This window comes from Stomoxys calcitrans, chromosome 2, assembly GCF_963082655.1.
Source record: "Stomoxys calcitrans chromosome 2, idStoCalc2.1, whole genome shotgun sequence".
In the NCBI taxonomy this organism is placed as follows: domain Eukaryota; kingdom Metazoa; phylum Arthropoda; class Insecta; order Diptera; family Muscidae; genus Stomoxys; species Stomoxys calcitrans.
In genome coordinates, this window is record NC_081553.1 from 221,162,676 (window position 1) to 221,184,846 (window position 22,171).

General features: G+C 38.2%; 2 protein-coding genes across 4 annotated transcripts in view; one reads left to right on the forward strand and one right to left on the reverse strand.

Annotated features, from left to right (window-relative positions):
* Positions 1-7,846, reverse strand: part of LOC106088288 (putative transcription factor capicua) — a 75,129-nt gene extending 67,283 nt beyond the window's left edge. Inside the window, exons 1-2 of the mRNA XM_013253723.2 lie at positions 7,671-7,846; positions 6,494-6,832 (exon numbers count right to left, since the gene is read on the reverse strand). The gene's annotated coding sequence lies outside the window, so the exon portion shown is untranslated. The remainder of the gene's footprint in view (positions 1-6,493; positions 6,833-7,670) is intronic.
* Positions 7,847-10,141: 2,295 nt separating this feature from the next.
* On the forward strand, positions 10,142-21,919 carry LOC106088294 (thiamine transporter 1). 3 transcript variants are annotated; one of them, XM_013253732.2, is made up of 8 exons: positions 10,142-10,439; positions 10,559-10,771; positions 10,833-11,226; positions 17,130-17,212; positions 17,287-17,588; positions 17,660-18,009; positions 21,292-21,533; positions 21,608-21,919. In XM_013253732.2, the coding sequence occupies exons 3-8, from the start codon at positions 11,101-11,103 to the stop codon at positions 21,849-21,851; spliced, it is 1,347 nt and encodes a 448-aa protein (XP_013109186.2). In that variant the 5' UTR covers positions 10,142-10,439; positions 10,559-10,771; positions 10,833-11,100; the 3' UTR covers positions 21,852-21,919. The 3 variants fall into 3 exon arrangements, with proteins under 3 accessions (XP_013109186.2, XP_059218213.1, XP_059218214.1); XM_059362231.1 differs by having other exon boundaries at positions 10,165-10,183; positions 10,248-10,771; XM_059362230.1 differs by having other exon boundaries at positions 10,142-10,771.
* Positions 21,920-22,171: the final 252 nt, after the last annotated feature.

Consider the following 22,171-nt stretch of genomic DNA (forward strand, 5'->3'; position numbering starts at 1 on the left):
CTGCTGATTTTTTAAGCAGCCTGTATACCACGAATACAGCAACCAACAAACTAGAGTTTTTACAATATTTCAATAAACGTAACATTTTTGAACTGGGTGGTTAATATATAAGGGCCTATGATGATTTTGTATAGCTTTAACGGGTTGCTAGATGATGTATCTTTTTATGGTTCAAATTAATTTACTCTGAAAATGAGAAATGGTAAATGAAATGTAGAATAGACCACCCTTTAGCATGCATGATATTCTCAAGTAAAAAGTAAAATATTACTAAAAATACGCGTTACAAGTCAAACTGGTTTTCAAATGGTTATTTTGTCTGTATCCAATTATAACAGAAGATGCTTTGAAAATAAATCATTTATTTCAATGTCAACCAATCATTTAAATGGAAATACATATATAGAAAAAAATATACAATATATAACCAAACAGTCAAATAGTCAGTCAGTTAGCCAGCCCATCAAGCAAGAAAGCAGCTCAAGCCAGCTAGTAAAATAACCGGCCAGCTATATCATTAAATTAATACATACTACAATTTTATATTATCTGATTCATATGACAAGATAAATAAATATATCCGTCTCTTAAACAAGCAAGAGGTGAGGTCAATTTTTCTAAGAAATTTATTCATTACTCTGACTTTGTTTACCAGAAGTCAAGTCTGGAAGTTAAGTAAATTTTTGATAGGTTTTAGCTTAGATTGGTAAAAGTCCAGGTCAACTTTCTAAAACTAAATTTCCCATGAACATTCCAATAAGGAACAGTTCACAATTTTCTCATATCAATGAGGGACCTCAATGATAAGGGATCTCCTTTTTTATGCCGGGTCCGAGTGGCGTGCCGCATAGCGAGACCGTTCAACGTCAGCGTCATAGCCGGACATGCTAAGCTCTGTGCTACGGTGGCCTCTAGGCGTTCTGCGTCGTACACTCATAAAAAAAAGTTTGCTGAAAATAGCAAACACTATCTGCAGAATATTAGGAGTTAATTTTGCTGTGTTTGAAGTGTTTTGTTATAACTTCCAATAACTGTGCTTGGTTTGGCGCAAATCGGTACATAACCTGATATAGCTGCCATAAAAGCCGATCTGGGATCTTGACTTCTTGAGCCTCTAGATGGCGCAGTTATTATCCGATTTGGCTGAAATTTTGTATAACGTGATTGATTTGGTCCGAATTCGATCTACACCTTGATGCAGCACCCATATAAACCGATCTTCCGATTTTGTTTCTTGTGCCCTTGCAAGGTGCAATTCTTATCCGAATGGACTGAAATATTACACAATGACTTCTACAATGTTAAGCATTCAATTCATTTATGGTCCGATTCGGACTACAACTTGATATAGCTCCAATAGCATAAAAGTTCTTATCCATTATTCCGCAAAGAACTCAAAAAATGCTATCCATGATAGAGGGTATATAAGATTCGGCCCGGCCGAATTAAGAACGCTATTACTTTTTTTTATCAGATTTGTGTACTCAAAACAGCAGATTTTGTTAGCCGAAATAGCAGTAAGAACTGTTCGCTAATACAGCGGCCCTATGTTTGCTGAAACAGCAGAAATGTCTGCTTTCCCATTTTCAGCAGACAAAAACTGCTGTTTCAGCAAACATGCGACAAAATATGCTAACCTCTGCCTCCACGTCAACCTTAATCCCTCCTTCACCTTAACTGTGTATATTTATCCATCTCTCTGTAGTGCCCCCTGGGGCAGCATCGTTTCAGATCCCTTCTCCCTTATTTGGAAATTCGACAAGATTTAATTAAATTCACACTAAAGCTGTGTATTCTGTTCAGTTTTTCGAGCGGAATGCTGTCAAACTATTGTACATACATATAAAAAAAAAACGTCGGCGAAACTTTGGCTGAAAATCGGCGGAAAAGTAATACTCTGTTTATAGCGAGGAAAATGGCAAAAACTATTATAGTGGCAACATTTGAAACTATTGCCGTCATCATTTTAGTTTGTTTTATTGGTTTCAAAGATTCGTTTTTCTTTATTCATTCGAGAAAAAAATTATAAAATAGAGAGAGTGCAGATAAAGAAACGTGTTTTGGTATGGAAACAAAAACAAATTTCGCTTGCGAAACAATTAAAAATTTCAACGGTTATCCCGAAAGCAGAATAGAATACCAACCCTTATAACAGAAGAAAAATAAAATGCAGTGGCTAAAATCTACTTTCCTATACATAAAGATTTTCAAATATCTAGGGCCTTGTTGTTGTGGAAAAACGTATTCCCGATTATACGTCATACCATGCAATGTAATATAGGCTTAATTAAACAAATAAATGTAGGTATAGACAGACAAACATATCTAATACATACAAATGCATATTCCCAGCAAAACAAATTTGACGTTATTCATATATCTTGAGAAGTAATGTAGAATAGCATTGCTAAGTTTAAACGATTCTGTGAAATACCTATAAATTGGGTAGTTATGAATGAATTGCATGATTTGTAGCTCCAAAGCGACTTATACTTGTTTGGGTGCTGTATACCATATTTAACTATTTCAGCTACATATGTATATGCTTTAAAGGAGTTTCGTCAAACACTTGCAGAATTTTCTGTCTATTTTTCAGTTGAAGCGTCTTCGGTTATTTCTTCAATGTTGACTTTACGTTGCGTTTTTCTTTGTAGTATATCCCAAGATCTATTCTAAACCTCTTTTTGTAAACCAATTTAGGAAACAATATCGAAAAAAATTAAAATAGAAAAAATTTTGAATTTTTTTGACCTCAGCTCTATGTTAAAATCACAACATTTGGTGCAGTTTTGGAATATATCCACATCCCCATAAACAGAAGTTTTTCTAAATCTTTGAAAGCAAACATTTTGCTGGGTTTTCGGGTTTGTGCGTGTCATGTTTATTGTTCCTAATTAATATAGGACTTTCAAATAGCGGCGCTGTAATAGTAATCATTATTTACCAACGCCTACGCTCAATCATTAAGCCATACGTTGAAATGTGTATGCATGACAACCAGGCAGACCTTAATTGAGAGATGCTTTATTAAAGCGTTTTGTGGATAGTCGTCAGTTCGTCGAAGCCAGACAAACCTACATACTTGCCTACGTGCATTTAAATATGCAATACATGCATATGGTGGGCATTTATGTACATATGTATGTATGTGTGCACAAAACAATAATGCACACAATGTACCCACCGCTAAAACGTATTTTATCGTAGACCCGTTAAAGTCAACAAATCCTATACGAGACTTTCTTTTTGTTGTTGTAATGCATTGGCTATGAATAAACAAATTTGCGTCAAAATATTTTATATGGTCGATAACATATATAATTATTATTGCTTTGAACATGACCCATCACATGTGCTCGATGTGGCTGACGCTGTGAATTGTCATACTTAGACGAGTTTGGTTCTTTTCGTTTACAAAATTATACAAACTTATTTTCAATTTCTTTAACAAATATGAAAAAGCAACAACAACAATACATATAAAGACCAACCATCATTTTTTTTTATTTCTTCTTGCAATCCACCTCTACCTACTGAAAAATAAAACAACCAAAAGTCAACAACAATAATAACAAATTCAGAATGGTACTCAGATATTAGTATGTTTGTTTGAGTAGGAGCGTATGTGTATGGGGTAAAGGGTTTGGGGGTGTTGAATCACGGTGAGAATATGTAAAGAAAAGAAGACGAAAATCAATCAAAGCACACAACAAACTTCATAAAATGGATTTTATTATACAATGTCTCCCTCTACATGCATGTAGGTGTAGGTGAGAAAAAGAGATAACGAGTGTTAGCAACTGAGCGGATTACAATGCCGTCAACTCTGAGCATCGTTTTAAAGGTATGACGTTTTATGTGTAGAAAAATGCTTGCATGCATAAAACCATGATATTTGCCGAAAGATAAATGTATTAAACTCTATATAAAAAACTATGTATAAAAAACTGTAAAAAACTATGTATAAAACAGTAAAAAAGCTACCTATAGGTATATATGGATATGAGAGGTGGTCACCGTGGCGATCCGCCCATGGCCCCCCATGGTTTACCTTTCCTAATGCTCGCGGCTAACAGCCACCAGCTCTAAGGTGGGGACACAGTACCAGACATAAACCAACTAAGGGCCGTGGTATGGAAAACAAAAATGAATTTTTTAAGAATCACGGAATTCCTGACTTAAATGTTCTTTTTCGATGTTACCCTTTAGTATTAGAGCGCACAACAAGCCGATTACTAGCTTAGGTGTATGTCCATAGTTGCATGGGGGGATTAATATACTCAACCTTTTTTTAACCTTACCTAATGCTAGTGACATGTAAAAAGTTCTCCCCAACACTATATCGGGCTACGACACGCCGTTCGAACTCGAAAGTCTCATTGAGCTTGAATAGGACAGCCTTCATTGATGTGCGAGAAGTTTGCCCCTGTTCCTTAATGAAGTGTTCTTTAGCAAATTTGCATTTTGCTTATCGGTATCAAAAATGGGGAAAGGAGGGAACGTACCTATCAGAAATTGGTGGGACGATTCTAGCGTTTTTTTTGTTCTTCATACGTATAGTAGCCAAAAATATCGTCAAAAGACACACATTAACTGATCGGGACAATGTGGTAATCAAAGGAAAGGAATGAACACTATTCTTCTTTTATAATAGTTGTGAAAAACAATATGTACCTATTTATTTTTTAAAACAAATTCTTCAACACCATATGTTTTTCATTTGTAAAATATCCATGAATTGGCGAACGAGTCGATTGACAGAATTTGAATGGATTGGGTGTAGGTGAATCTATTTCCGAGACCAGATAAGTTGATAATAATATCAGACTATGAACCTATTAAGACAATACTTGTTACGGTTTAGGGAAGTCATAACAAAACAGTACGTGAAAAACTTCAGCATAATAGAGTGGTGGTGAATGCTCCTTCCGGAATCTCAAGATGTAAAATCTGAAGATCGTTTTTTATATTTAACACGGTTATTGGGAGTCAAGATGTATAATCGGGAGAAAGATTTATATGGGTGCTATGTGTAAACATGCCTCCATTTGGTCCACTTACTTTCCCGAAAGACCTACACAAATAAAAATTATTTGTGCATAATGTCGAGCGGTAGTAAGCCTGCTTTCGCCGGACGGACGGACATGTCTAGATCGACTTAAAATGTCATGAAATTCAAGAATATATATAATTTACAGAGGTTCAAGTAGTCAAACCTGTAGATCGGTTTATATATTTAACACAGTTATTGAGAATCAAGAAGTATTAAAGATTTGACATTGTAACAATCCCAACATACCTACACAAATAAGAAGTATTTTTGTATAGTGTCGAGCGACTATCTTCATTCGTTCGGCCATGTCTAGATCGACTTAGAATGGGCACATAGACCAATATTTCGAGGATTTACAAATGGAATGACGAAGTTAGTATACGCCCATTCTATTGCGAAAGGTATAAAAAGTAAATGGCAAGACCAATAAAAATGTTGAAGATTGAATGTTTTATTAGATTAAGGAAACCACGGGATTGCACCTACGAAGACGAACGCATGGGTTAAAATCCCGGCGTGAACATCAAAAAAATTTTCAGTGGTGGTTATCCCCTAACCTATGCTGGTTTAATTTGTGAGGTATCCTGCCATGTTAAAACTTCTCTACCAACGTAGTGTCGCTATGCGGCACGTTCAAACTCTGCATAAAAAGGAGAGGATTTTGTAATGAGCTTAAACTTATATCAGTCTGCACTCATTGATATGAGAGAAATATCCCCTGTTCCATGATGGAATGTTCATGGAAAATTTACTAAGAAAACCACGCTTAAAACATCATCTTCAGTAATTTATGATGACTCATGTAGATTAATATTTCAAAGTGTAATACAAGTATTATACCCGCTTACCATGGTGTTTGGTATGAAAATAAAATCCTCTAAGTACGTACCCTGATTCTAATTTCATTGTAATACTCCACATATAAAAGCCATAAATAGTATTACGCAAATAGAAATCTTAGTTGCGATTTTTTTCACTCTCTGTTGGCAGCACTTCATTGAGGGCTGGTGCTCAGCAAAAAAAATCGTCATATAAAACAAACCCACACACACTCTCATGTCATACAAGGCAAGCAAAGAACAAAAACAACCAAGCAAAAGAACGCAAACGAGAGACGACCGACCGTGCAAATGAATGAAAAGCAAAGCGCACATAAAAAAATTCTGACATTTTGTCTGACTAGATTCTAGAGTTGCCAAAGACCTGAGGCGAACAAAAAAACGGGCAGCATCACAAACACGCCAAGTGTAGAAAAAACACAAACTTTCCACGTTGAATTTGAAGCATTTTTCTTCTGGCAACTCTTGAAAGTGTACTATAGTGATATCAGCTTCCTTTTTAGGATTTCCTATTTACCTTCATAAATCTAAGAACAAGGATTAATTTGTATAATATAATCTAATATTTATGTATACATGTTATGTTCGGCTGCTGCCTTACCTTTTTTAACGTTTATGACGTTTCCTCGTTTACTTCGCCTGGATGATGAAAATACGAATTGGAAAGATGTTGTTTTTTAGATTATTCGATTTTTTATTCTTTGTGTAATACACTTCTTATGCTCTCTTTTTTTGAGCGCACATATATGTACATATGTTTGATGTTGTACAAATTTTTCAACCATTCAATTTAAACCACCACATAATTTTTATTTTTCAGATGATCGCCACCAACTTTATTACACAATTTTCGTTTATTGTATTCGCGTTTAATAAATTTATTTCATTTTCATTATTGCTCGCCAAATGAAAATTGCAATTTTGCATTTTTGTAGTAGTACTGAAAAAGTTATAAAAAAAATATTTGTCAAACTAACCAATCGACCGACTCATGTTGAAGTGTGAGTGTGTTTTTTCTTGGAAGGTGGGAGAAACGGGGCGGCAGTAAACTCAACCGATTCAGCGACGAGAAACATGGTCATTTTTAACGTATGTGTTTTGGGGAGAGAGAGAGAGTATATCGAGGAACACAGGTAGTGTGATTCCACAAAGCGCGAGAGGTTGAACAAAAAACAAAAACAGAAAACACCGCGGCGGCTCGCAGTGTTGCTAGTGCAGACTCTTTTACATTATTCTACCCCAACACGTACGTACATAAGTACATACATACGTATGTTTGTATATAGATCCCCTCCAATAACACAATGGCAACAAAGGCTAGCACAACAACAGCAAAAGAAACAACAAAAACCTCATAATGAAGCTTTTGTGTCGAGGAGAACATTTTCATTCATTCATTCAAGAAAATTGAAGTGAGCAAATATTTTCCAAAATGAAAAATACACACATCCGAGACCAAGCGAGTGTCTACACAGAGTTTACTTGGTATTTATACAACCAACCAACCAACCACCCACCACACTACCAACAAATTCCTCGTATACATTCTCTTGTCGTGGTTCTGCGGTGAAACCACTAAGTGTTTGCACAAACCTATCCTCATAAACTTTTCTCATTACAGTTTTTCTTAGTGTCACTCACATCATGTACCTTTTCCAATAGAATTTAATTTTTAAAATTTTTATGTACAAATAAGTATGTTTTTTTTTTTCTTTCTTTTTTCAACTCACGCATTGAAAACAAAATAGCAACACCACATCACAGCGCAATATACTCACTCACGTATGATTATAATACACACTCATGCATATATGTAAAAAAATTACGCTCATACCAATACATAAACGCAGTAAAGGATTTTTTCAATTGGATTTTTTTCTTCGTAGGCTTTTTTCTATTTATATACACAAAATAATTCTATTATTTTTATCTTTTCAGCTATTTTTTATGCGATTTTGGAAGAAATGTTAAATATCTCATATGTCTCACTCTCACAAAACTCTTTGTAGCGTATTTTTCCTGTACATCACATACATTCATGCCATCTTTTGGGCTATTCACATACACTTTTTGTTAATTAAAATCAAAGACGACCAATGGTTTTAGGTCGTGGGATTTTTTCTTTCAACTTTTTTTTAGTTAATAAAACCGATTAATCCGAATTTCTGCATGTGAACAACCAGCCCATTTCACTGTGAGCTATTTATTTTAAAAGCTTGGTTGTAGTCACAGACAGTAAATGACAGTATATGGTGTATATGTATGGTAGGTATATGGGTATATGAGTATATGGTTAGGTATATGGGTATCAGGGTTCGCTGAAGAAGGTTTGGGTACTTGCCCAGCTGATGGAATCAGGGTTCTCTAAAGAAGTTTAGCTCACTTATCCAGCTGATAGAATTCAAGACATATTGATCGAGGTAGTGTATAGCAAACAGCTGAGTACAATTTTTTCTCTCGCCGTGCACTATCTGTCCATGAGTTTTTGTTGTGTGTGTGTATTATAGTTAAGAACAATTGCACACACAAACAACGAAAAATGTGCGAACTAGTAACTTACTCAAAATTAGAGTTTCACTAATCACTGACTTTGACAGATAGTGCACTCAATATTTTGTTGTTGGGCAACTGCCACTACCTGTAAATGATTATATCTTGATAGAATTGTGCAATTCCAGAGTTGTATCCAAACGTCTATCAGCTTGATGGCAAGATGGCAGATTGCACCATATGATTTGTAGTTGTTGTACAAATGAGACCACCTTTAATGGTTTCGCCATGCATTGCGGTCAGCAATTAAGTTTTCAATAAGAAATTGTCAGATGTTAAGAAAAAGTGCTGTACAAAAAACCCAATTATAAACGTTATTCAATGCAAACGCAGTGTTTCATTCGAATTTGGAATGAGATTTGCTGCAAATCTCGTCAAATAAGTAGATCGGCTCACATTGAAAATGTATGAGAAACCTCGTTGCAAAACACGAGATTTCCGAAATCTCGTCGTAAATCTAGATTTGCTCCAAGTGGAAACATGGAATTAAGTGAAAACCGGCGCAAGTAATTGTCCGCTGTTTAATTGACGATTTTTTATTCGTTAACGAAAAGAGCCGATTTAATTTATGTCGATTATCGTTTAAAATGGCTGAATACCAAATTCGTTCTGTTATCACCTTTAAACCAAACGGTTTTCGATAAAACACTTCAAAATTCCACTACTGGTTGCGTACGAACAATTTGTTCAATGCTGCAAAACATATATCGTACAATGTGAACAGTGTATAAAAACATCAAAATAAAAAAAACTATCAATCATGGTGGAATTAAGAAGATTGGCTCCTTGCCCAACAACAACGAAATCAACGTTACAACATTGTGGGAATTCTGGACACTTCCTAATTGACATTCTAGTTTTTATATGTATAATCATGTGTAGCAGCCACAAAATCAAAAGATTTATGATTATAAAAGTGTAAATTATAAATTAAAATGAGAAAAATGGAAAATAATGTGAAAAAAAAAATTTAAATCCACACAAAGCATTTGACATTTTAGTGGGATTTGGAAACAACTCTGGAGTTGGAAAATTCCATCAGCTGGGCAAGTAACCTATTCTTCTTAAGTGAACCCTGCTATCAATGTTCACGTGCTGATCAGTGTTGCCACTACAAGAAAATTTTTCCGACCAAAATTGTACAAAATACCTACCAAATTCCCTCCCAGCCGCACAAATTGTAAACTAGATTTTAATTTTGAGAACAAAAAAGTTTTTTTTCGGGATATTAATCTCAATCGGGTGATTCTGTTATGGGCGTAAGGTCCTAAATCGACAGATCGGTTTGTATTGCAGCTAAATATATCCAAATATAGTCCGATTAGGCCCCTTCAAGAACTTTTTATGGAAATTATATGGGTCTTGCACATTTCAACTCAGGCTGTAGCTGTAGTTAAAGGCACACGGACACCGTTAAATTGTCTTACAATTTTACGACAAGAATATGTACAAAAATATTTTGTAGGTTGGGAAATGGATACTTCGATGTGTTGCAAACGTAATGACTAAATGAATATATCCCCTATCCGATGGTGGTGGGTATAAAAATACAATTTCGCTAAAAATCTACCAAAATCGAAATGGGCCGTCCATCCGAACAAAACCATAAAGTTAAAAGAAAATCCTACCAAATTTGGTAGAAAAAGCACATAACGGCAACTCTGGTACTTATTATTTTTCAATCTTTCCAGGCATGTTTTGTTTGTTTAAAATTTAGCAACGATGGTTAAATATTCTGGTGGTGATATCCAGTTTTAACATACAACATTAAAATTATATGTAAAATTGTAATATATTAATTTTAGGGAAGTTCTTTATCCTTAAATCATGAGCTAAACTTCTAGATGCGATATATAAATATAACAGTTCCCTCGCAGATTCCGCCATTAATAACAGGACTTTCAACTTCTATTGAAAATGATTATTGTGGATTAAATAAAGAATTTCCTCACTTCTCCTTTTAAATATTGACAACAACGAAGCAACAACCATTAATTGTAAGATAGTACAAGCAAATCTTCCTTCTGATACGATACAATATTAATTGCCATATGACATCAATAAAATTCAAACAACTTCAAACAAGATTAAAAATTAATAATAAAAAGTTATATAGTTGATATATAGCAATGTGATAAACGGAATGAATCCAACAAAGTTTCAATCGCGATGATATGCATAGAAGTCTTTGAATTTATAATCGTCACTAATAGACGATTAGATAAGAGATGCGAAGTTGCATAGGTCTCACAAATAAAAAAAAGCAAAAATAGAACGAAAACCACTAAAAATGGAATTCAAGCAACAACTGTCACTTTAGAAAATTCAGGTGTGAAACAACGAAATGTGATCATGGGTGCCACATATTAACTGATTTTTTTTTTGTATAGGATGCATGTTGAAGGTGTTATTTGGCGATAACACGGTATATGGTTTATACAAATTAATGATAAATCAACGTTAAGTGAGCAGTGTCAAGTGCAATACTCCACAGTCTTTGCGCGAACTTCTATTGAGGCATATACCAACAACCCCGGCGGCGGTCTTACGGCAGCGCAGCTTCTGGTTATGAAATAGTTAAGGCGGATTGCTTTTCACAAATATAGTTAATTGATTGATTTATTGTTGAATCAATCAACAACGATCACAGAAAGAAAGATGTTGGAGTGGCAGAAAATATCTGGGCTATTGTGTGTCTTTGGATTCGTCCGAGAGCTACGTCCTTCCGAGCCATACATAACCGAGTTCCTGGCAGGACCATGGCGAAATATAACAGAAGATCAGGTAAGTTAATCTATCTGTACATATCATAACTCATATGTACGCGAAAGTGTGTAAGTGTGTGTGCGTGTTTTTTTAATTTTCTAATAAAATTCTTGAATACTATAGGCTGAGTAAACTAGTTTGACCTTGGTTTAAATTTGTTGTGTTTTTGGGCAACAAATTTTTGTTTTAAATCCATATTCCATACCGCTAGTATAAATAGGTAAATTATATTTAAAAGAATGGAGGGTTTCTTTGTAGCGCCAGTTGAAGAGACGCTAGAACCTTGTTAAAGTAAATTGGTGACTGCCAGTCGTGTAGGGCCTGTGGGGAAGATGATGAGACGTTGGAACATTTCCTATGTCAATGTCCGGGTTTCGTAGCTAACGGACACCTGCTCTTGGGTGCGATATGATATCAGAGTAGAACCAGTTTAGTGTCGTAGAATATAAAACGATAAAGAATTTTGTAAAATGGAATTCCTGCCGCAGATCTCTTCGAGGACTCTTTCGAATTAACAGCACACAATACGCCGATTCTGTCTTAGGGGTATGTCCGTAGTGGCATGGCGCAGATTAGAAATCTAAACTTCTTGTCAACTCAACCTAACCTTTATTGGTTGGCACATGGTCAAATAGATCCAGGTTGTTGTTGTTACCACATATTTAGATGTAGAGGTAACGATACTCGTTAAGCTCTCGTAGTTGTGAGGTCCTTTCGGCCGAGGGAGCGTGATGGTTAGGTTATGCCACTATGGACATTCACCTTAGCCAGTAATCGGCTTGTTGTGCGCTCTACAAACTATAAAGTAACCTCTAAAGAAAATTTTAAGTTAGGAATACAGTCCTCAATTGTTTTCTATACCACTCCACTAAGTTGGCTCATGTCTGGTATTGTGTGCCGTTATCTGTTAATCGCGAAAGCTGGGTAATGACAAAGGAAATGCTCCAACGTCTCATCATCTTCCCCGCATGCCCTACACATGCTATCACTTGCCGCACCGATTTTACAAAAGTGATCTCGTAGTCCTTAGTGTCCCGCTATGGTACCAATAGCTATTCTGACCTCCTTCTTGCTTCCTTTCAGTAATAGGATTTCGCCGTTCTACCTACCGTTTCGCTGTTTCACAATGTTGCATGCGCATTCGTCGCCCACTCCCTTAACTCGGACTGCGTCGACCCTAAAGGCTTCGGGTTAGCCAAGTTCATTGTCGGCAGTCCTCTGGCCTTCACCGCAAAATCGTTTGCCTTTTCATTTCTCCTTACTCCGTTATGGTCTGGCACCCAAAAGATGCGGATTTTGTTATCCCCAGAGAAGGCGTTAATCTCCTTCTTACACTGCAAGTCTGTTCGTGACCTAACCGTCCTAGTTGTTATTGCCTTATGGCAATTTTACTATTTATAAAGATGTTCACACTCAAAGTCCTCGCGTTAGCACCACACCACTTCACCCATTCCGTGATCGCCCGAATCTCCGCCTGCAAGACCGTATTATGGTCATGCGGTCTAAAACAGATCTCAGTCCCTGGGTTCTCAATGTATACCCCCAGGCCCACTCTGTCCTCTGGCTTTGATCCATCCGTGTTACATGATCTTCCAGATGGCAATACTAGGGTTCCTTCAATCCAAGACTGTGTCGATGGCAGCAATGCCTCGCACTCGACTTTAAGGTTCATCTCAGGTATCCGATCAGAAACCTGTTTCCTTCCTTCCAGGTTTCCTATCGTCGCCTCAATTCTACCGCAATGGTATGAGTTGCTCCCATCCTCAATCTATTCTCCCATTGCCTTAAGTCTCATATCCGCAGTGGCTGCCTCACACTTAACCTGTATGTCAATGGGTCGGATATCTAGAATAGTCTCCAGTGCCCTAGTGGGCGTGGTCCTCTCTCTCTCTTTTCTTCTCCATTGCAGTCCACCAAACTACTAAGGCGTAAGTAAGTATTGGGAGCGTGATAGCCCATGGTACATTACAGGTATTCACTGGGACTCTTCACTCGATACCGCTGATTGTCCGAGGGTGAAATTGCAGTTACCCCGTATACCAATGGAGCAATGTACTGCCCGCAACCTGTGAAGGCGCCCGGTAGCTCTCAGCTGAGCTTCTCATGATAACAATGAATACCACACCGATCGGAGATCAAAGTTCGTACCAGTGTAGTGCTCCAAGTTTTCACGTGGCGGTTGACATTGCTATTATGGTGGGCGGTCGTTTCCCATTTACTATTGTGGACCTCGTTCAAGTGGTGTTAAGGCAGCTTTTTAAATGGGCGAGAGGCAAAGGGCTTGCCATAAACCCCATAAAAGACGAAGTTGGAATTTTTACGAGGATGGCAAAGCAGGGTTCCTTGCAGGAGCCAAGTACTTGGTTGTGACACTTGATAAGAATCTAAGCTGGAGAAGGAACGTCGAGAAATAGCTCAAAAGGGGACTAAATGTGATACACTGCTTCGCAACTCGATAGAAAGAAGTTAGGGGCTTAGGCCGGGAACGGTACACTCGATTTTTAGGGATGTTGTTTGATCGATTCCCACATACATATTGATGGCTGGTTTTGCATTGGGTTTTGGACTCTGTAGAATGATCGAGATGGTAAAGGATGCGGAGGTGAGGGTGAGGCTCAAGCGTCGAGTCAAGTGTGGTCGAGACTGGTTAAAAAACGCATAGAGCTTCTTCGAATAGTGGGAAGAATGTCAGGCTCTTTGGGTCTCTTGCCATCTAGCGGCGGCGGGGAAAGAAGCTTGGTGAGGTGGAAGCCATCTGCGATGACCGTGCAAATGAGACGTTGGCTGATACTAATGGTTAGAGGGTGGCAAAGACGCTGTAGCCGAGCATTTCGTGGAGCAGGGTCCTGGGGCATAGGAAGGATAACTTTTGACCGTCATTAGGAGTCCTGAGTGGTCCATTCTCAACATCATGCCTTTGAAGTCGCGCTGTCTTTGAGAGCGCGCAAGGAGGCAGGTGTGCGATAACAATGACGAGGAGCAATTGTAGAAGGTCGAGCAAATTTTGTGTCACTGTACAATGCCTCCTTCTATGTCTGAAAGGAGTCTTTCACTACTTTAATCATTTTGGAGAGTTCTATGGAGGTCTTAATTGACTGACTAGACCATATTTCACGGGTGAAATTTTTCTGGTTCGCTTAGTTCCCTACCTTTCTTTGTTGTTATAGCAGGGTGTGGTCTAACTTTCGTCTGCTTATTTCTGTTGAATATCCAGGTCCAGGAACTCTACGACAAATGTAGTTAGGATGTAAAAGGGATTTGGTTCTAAGTGGAATAGGATTCATTGGCGTTGGGAGTTAAACAGGTGGCGTGTGTAGTGTAGTCACAATCATAATCGCAACACACATCCCGCACGTTGGCAAGCTCTGTAGGAGCTGAGACGGCTGCATCTGCTGGAACGAAATTTTAGTCAGAAATACTCTGGTTTGATGGGGGAAGTCAATTTATTTATGTTCAATGGGTAGCTGTACACTGTGAATGCTATCTAGACTCGCCTGATCTATAGGTTCTCCCTTTTAGCGATGAACCTCGCGCTCATTTCTGATATCTCTGGAGGTGAGCTGTCATATCTGACACCAAGTATTTTGGTACACTTGATGGTCGGAATATCTCACATCCAGCATTTGCCTCTAGAGCGTTTGTAGTGAAAAATGTGACCGTGGATTTGGTAGCAGCTATTTTCAATTTTTTTTTTGCAGTGAGATAGGTGGAAAGATCGATGAAGTAGACTTCAACCTATTACAGATGTCAATAAAAAAGCTCTTCGTCTGGAGACGGTGGAATGGAGGATAGGCAGAGGTTAAACAGTGTCGGAGATATCAACCCGCTTTGGGGAACTGCCTATGTCACTCGGGTTCTTATTCCCAATTTCCAATAACGACGGCGACCACACAGATAGTTCGTAATCCAAAGTTTTAGGGCAGGCCAGAGAGACGTGTTACCGATATCCGCAAGAAGCTTGGCTTAACTGATCGAATCGTAGGCTTTCGGATGATTCAGAGCCGCGACGAAAGTCTTATCGTATTTCCTGGCCCGATTTAGACCATGTTGTTGTAACCACATTTTGTGAATCCAAAGGACCGATCACCGCGGGAACATAGTGGCCATTGGTTATTTAAAGGCGCCAATAACTCGCCTTGTTATATCGAGCATCATATGCACTCAGTATTTGTGCAAGAGCCGGTGTCACCCGACCTCTCGCTGAGACTCTCCGCTTGATACCGGTGATTGTTCGCGACTGCCGTTGCAGCTACTCGGTATGGAGCATTCCACTGTGGTATGCGCCCGGTAGCGCGCAGTTAAGTTTCTCGTGACAGTAAAGAACACCACAAAAATCAGACCTCAAAGTTCCAGCTTGTGTGGTGCACACAGCTATCCCGTGCCGGGATAGTTGATGTGTGTGGTGATGGCATGCAAATCAGTTGCTGTTGTAGCAGTGTGTTGTACACTGAGGCGGCAGCCCTTGCCCATGAAGGAATCCATCGGGTCCATCCGGTACGTACAACTGGCTGCCATGGGATTGCAGTCGTCGTGCAATTCAGTGGTCGTGCTATGCAATCTAAGGAACCCGTACTGGTGCTCAGCAAACAAAACTTCTACAACTAGAAGAAGAAGTTCCTCAACCTTGTCTACTGGTGACAGAAGGGAGATGGCTCTGTGAGACTCTCCCTTGCTCGGATCCTGAGGATCTGCGTCGTGTACTCGACTTCAGGTAAATCCAAATTCTTCAGGATATAAATGTCGGGCCTGTAAACTTGGCCATTATCTTAGTCACAACTGTCAAACGTCTACAGCTCGGCAGTTCCGGACTTGACTGTTATCCCCATACATTTGAAGGGGTCACTAGCGCTAGATGCAGGCGAGATGGATCTATACTGCACGGAATGGTGTATTACGAAGGACAATAACCCACAGTCACCCCCGCTGCAACCACTTCGTTCTTTCGACTCAAAATTCACTATCTCGTCGAAAGGGTCACACAGTTCGACGCCGAAGGCAACGACGACTCCTTCGACCCAGTGCACAACACCTTGCAAAATATTCAGTGCGACTATACTCCCGTAGTGATGTAAGGCCAGAGAAAGATCGGATGTGCAATCACTCCCTGGACCGTTAACACCTCACCGACTCCGAACTGCGACGGGCTGTCTCCTCAGTTCTCATGTGGACCACCTCCATCAGGAGACAAAGATCCTACCAGTGCGAAGACATAACTACATGCTGTCTAAGCAATACCTTTTGGGCTGTTATCGCAGAAATCATCCAAATCATCATCTTGTGGATAGATACCCACCGCCCAGAAGCCTTAAGGCAGATCTACACGATCTAGAGCGTGAGGTCCAGCGCTACAAGAGAGAACCTCTAGATCAAGCGGCATATCAAGCGGGTCTGAACTACATTCATGCAGACACGGTAGCAGACGCGTTAATTGGCTACCGGGTGAATGTAGTCCTTGGAGAACGACCACCACCCATTACACCCGAAGAAATCGACCTCCCCCGGCAAACCAGAGTGGTTCTGGCTCAATTACGTTCCGGCAGATGCAGCCGCCTCAATTCCCACAGAGCTAGGATTGATGCCGACGTGCAAGATGTATATCCCGATTGTAACCAGGGACCGCACGATACACGTCACCTGTTTAACTGCCCGGCCAGACCCACTCGACTCAGACCCAGATCCCTGTGGACGCACCCCATCCTAGTCGCGGAGTTCCTGGGTCTTGACACTCAACAGATTCAAGCAGACGAAAGATAGTACACAATAAACTGCTACAACAACAACAACAACCGACCGATAATGGAGGAGGTTCTTTTGGGTTTAACAGGGTTCTCCATACCAGAAGAAATTAAATTTTTCTCAAAAAATATTTTTACCTGTTCCCATTCGCGAAGTACATTCATTTTTTCTTTTCCATTTTACAGATAAATCGTCAAGTGTATCCTGTGGGCACATATTCGTACTTAGCACAATTGGTAGTGGTGTTCCTTATAACAGATTTACTACTGTAAGTTTCATCGTACCCCATATTGAGTTACCATTTTTCCTCAATTTCTCCCTTTTTATAAATTTCGAAAACAGTTACAAACCATTGATTATAACCATGGGAGTAACCGGCATTATAGTATGGAGTATGCTGTTGTGGACAACCTCATTGGAAGCTCTTATGACTTTGGAGTTTTTCTATGGCACATATATGGCAGCTGAAGTAGCATACTACACTTATATTTATGCCAAAGTGGATAAGAAATACTATCCTCGCGTAACCTCACACACCAGGGCTGCTATATTTGCGGGCAAATTAGTGGCCAGCATATTGGCACAATTATTGTTAAATTTTGATGCTATGGACTACAGAGACCTCAACTACATAACATTAGCAAGTAAGTAGGCACCTTGTCATCAGGAAAGAACAAAGACTAACAAAATTATTCACTTTTTCTCAACATCTCAGCTCAGATCATAGCAACTTTATGGGCATTTGGTTTACCCAAAGTGAATCAAAGTCTTTATTTTCATCGAAAAATGTATACGGCAGATACTCCTGCACTACCACAGGCGGATAGCTTGGAAATTGCCACCTATGATGGCAATTCACAAAAAGGTGACCCATTCCCTTCGGTTAGTAGTATAGTAGCACCAACTCTGTCACCAGGCAAATTGTTATGGACACATTTTCGCAATGCCTATACGAATCTAAAGGTTGTACAATGGTCCCTATGGTATGCAGTTGGTCTGTGTGGTTATTTGCAAGTTACGGCATATGTTCAATTGATGTGGAAGGATATAGAGCCAACACCAGATGTAAGTAATAGATTGATATAGAATGTAGAGAAAACAAGTAAATATATGGCAAGTTCAGCCAAATCGGATAACAATTGCGGCTTCTAAAAGCTCAAGATGTCAAATCGGGTGATCGTTTCATATGGGAGTTATATCGGGTTATACACCGATTTGTATCATACTTGGCACAATTGTTGAAAGTCGTAGCAGAACATTAAGCGCAATATTTCAGCCCCATCGGATGATAATTGCGGATTCTTGAGACTCAAAAGCCAAGTCAAAGGACCACTTAGGAGCACATAGAAGCTATATCGAAATCTGAACCGATATGGCTTACTTGCAATCCTTAACGATCTACATCAAAAAGAAGTATCTGTGCAAAATATCGTGATTTCGACAGACGTACGGATGGACATGGCTAGATCGACTTAGAATGTCGAGATTAATCCCCCAACAAAGATTCCTTCCGATTGAAGTATTAGCTTAAGGTTATCTTGTGCATACTCGGCTTGTCTGACACAAAACACTGTTCCAAATTTCAAAAAGTGAATGTAGAGAATGAACCTTTTATAGGCCCACCGTCTATAATGAAGCTATATCGAAATATGGTCCAAACCCAACTCAATGTTTCAAACATGAAATGGGACCTCTGTAGAGTTAAACTGAAAGTTTTCCAGGACAAAAGTATTTCCTTCTCCTAAGATCCCTTTTCCTCCTTTTCTTAGATATGTAGTGACGTTTTTAATTCAACCGTATTAACTCCAATTCAATGGTAACAAATAGAAGTCATGTTTTTACTCCTGTGTTGAGGAAGTTGAGAGAAGAGAGCCAAAACTCCTTCACGATCCAATAGAGTTTTTTATCTAGACCAGGTCCACAAAATATCCAAAGCGTTGCGGTTATCACAGCAACGAATCATCACCCATCCATACGGCACGGGATAGCTATGAGAACCACAAAGGCATTTAGGTTCGATCTGTGTGGTGTTCATTGCTGTCACGAGAAGTTTAGCTGCGACCTACCGTGCGCGTTCACAGGTTGCAAATAGTGGAATGCTCTGTACGGAGTAGCTGCTATTGCTGTCGCGGAAAATCAGCGGTATCGAGCGGAGATTCTCAGAAAGAGGTCGGCCAGCACCGGGTCTTGCACAAATACTGAGTGCCTATGGTGCTCGATATGACAAGGCGAGTTATTGACGCCTTCAAATAACCAATGGCTACCCTGTTCCCACGGCGATTGCTCCTTTGGACCGGAACGAGCTTGCTCACTTACGATTTTTTTTTGCTTTGATTTTGTAGTACATCTAAATGTCAAAAACTCGACAACACAGCTGTGACACACATAAGCCACAACACAGTGTTATAATGATGAAAATACAAAAATAAATCATATTTGAAGAAGATAAGTTGTTAAACAAAGTTTAATTCTAAAACCACGTTGACATTTCAATTAACGGCATTTGCCACTCAAGGTAGTTTCTTTGGGGGTAGAATTTTGTTGTTGTGCTAAAGACCTTACCTCTTAATTGTACCATGGATACTAAAGAAGCCGTTATGCCATTAATATGCCTGTTTTGAAAAGAAATAAGATTAGAATTGCGTTGGGGAATTTAAAAAGGCACTCGAAAGACTACCTTATATTTTTTAAAAACGGACAGTCATAGCAGTGCTTTTTTAGACGCAACTACACTGTAATGAGAGTTTCTGATTCAATTAAAAAATTATTGAAAGGACTTGCTGCCTAGACCCCTAAAATTGTTTCTTTGTGTCACTCGATTTGTTCGCCAATTCAATGAAAACAGTTGCTTTCGCTTTGTAAAATCACATGGTTTCAATGAATTGGCGAATGAATCGAATGACTTAAAGAAAAAAATAGAGGTGTAGGCCCTACACCAACGAGAATACGTACTACTGTCAATATATGGAAACTATGTTGAAATCTAGTTAGACTTTTATTTTGCGTACCTATTGAAAAGACCATATCGGATGAAAGATATATATGGGAGCTTAATCAAAATTTGAACCGATTTTAGTGAAATTTTGCACACGTATTGGACGTTACTAAATAAACTTTTGTAAAGATCGGACAAAAAGTGTGACTTCTACAGCCTTATCGGATGAAGTATATAGATGAAAGCTATGTTAAAATCTGGTCCGATTGGAAATTTTGCACACGTATTAACCCGTCAAATAAAACATCTCATACAATATTTTGTAACGATCGGACCAAAACTGTGGCTTTTGCAGACTTAAAGACCATATCGGATGAAAGATTTATTGGGTTGCCCAAAAAGTAATTGCAGATTTTTTAAAAGAAAGTAAATGCATTTTTAATAAAACTTAGAATATAATTTAATCAATTAATTTTAATAATTTAATTTAATTTAATTTAATTTAATAATTTAATTTTTTACACTTTTTTTCTAAAGCAAGCTAAAAGTAACAGCTGATAACTGACAGAAAAAAGAATGCAATTACAGAGTCACAAGCTGTGAAAAATTTGTCAAAATTGTTACTACAGCCTTAAAAGTCCATATCTGATGAAAGATTTATATAGGAACTATATCTAAATCTGTTCCGGTTTTGATGAAATTTTGCACACATATGAGGACGTCAAATGAAACAGCTCGTACAAAATTTTGTAAATAGCGGACCAAAATTGTGGCTTCTACAGCCTTCAAAGTCAATTTCGGATGAAAGATATATATGAGGGCTATATCTAAATCTGAACATATTTTGTTCAAAATAGATAGCGTTCGTGATTGGGCCAAACAAATGCCATGATCAAAATTTTGTGACAATCGGACAATAAATGCGACCTGTACCTTGATCACAAGAATGAAGGACAGACAGATGGACATAGCTTAATCGAATCAGGGAGTGATTCTAAAGTTATAATACCCTGTACCACAATGGTGGTGTAGGGTGTAATGATTGATCCAATTAATGTTTTAATTGAAAACATGATTATTTTCAATTCCTCCTCCTATCTTGGGTGACTCTTTTAAGCAATAAACAAAAGAAAAAGTAAGATTTCTTACCACTTAGAAGGCATTTTTCGGAGAAGGAAAGTTCATCTACTTAAGTTTAACGTCTGTGTTCGTTACCAACTCACGACAAACACTTGGACTGTGCATTTTTGACTTTTAAACAACTTTGGTGGGTGTACCAGTGCGTTCCAAATTTATACTAAAATAATTTATATGAATATTGCCTTTCAATTATTTATTATATGGGTACCATGATATAATTTTCTCCTCGAACTTCCTGGCAATTTTGTTTAGTTCCCCTCTCTATCTTATAGATTGCCTGGAATGGTGCTGTTGATGCTATCTTTACAGCATTAGCCGCATTGTGTGCCTTAGTAGCTGGTTATATTCATGCCGGTCGCTTAGAATCTCAAGCAAGTCTGCTTCTTTTAGCTGGATTGTCAGCTCTAGAGGGTGGAGCCATACTGCTAATATGTTGGACAGAAAATATTTACGTTTCTTATGCCGGTTACATTGCATTTGGAGCATTATATGGATTTATCATAACCGTTGCTGGGTAAGTAGGGTCTATCTATGTCACTTTACAACTTTTCCTTAATTTTTGTTTTCTTTATACCATTTTTCTTATAGGGCTGAAGTGGCTCGCTATTTGGAAGAGGATAGTTTTGGATTGGTATTCGGCATAAATACAATGATTGCTTTAATATTCCAGACGATAATAACATTGGTGATAATATCTGAAGGAGGCTTAGCCCTCAGTACAAAAGGCCAATTTACAGTATATGCGTTTTATTTTATCGCTGTTGGTATTATCTATTTTACAGCAGTTGTTATTGAATATTTTATAAGGAAATATAGAAAAAATAATGAATAATGTTGATTTAGAAAAAAATACATAAAAATAAAAAAAGAATGTTAAACACATATCAGGGAATGAAGGAACATTTTACAAGTTGTTGTTCATTCATTGAAGGATAGATAGAAAGATAAATATGTACACACTAATAAAGGGCAACTGATACGAAGTGAGGCTAGTTCAAACCACCACATTTTGTGAGTGAACATATTTTTTATTTATTCAAATGACAAAAATGTGTGGAAGTTATTTAAATTTCAGAATCCATTCACTTTATAGCCTAGTACTAAGATCATATGCCACATTCAATGGCACGATGTAACATAAATAAAAGTCAC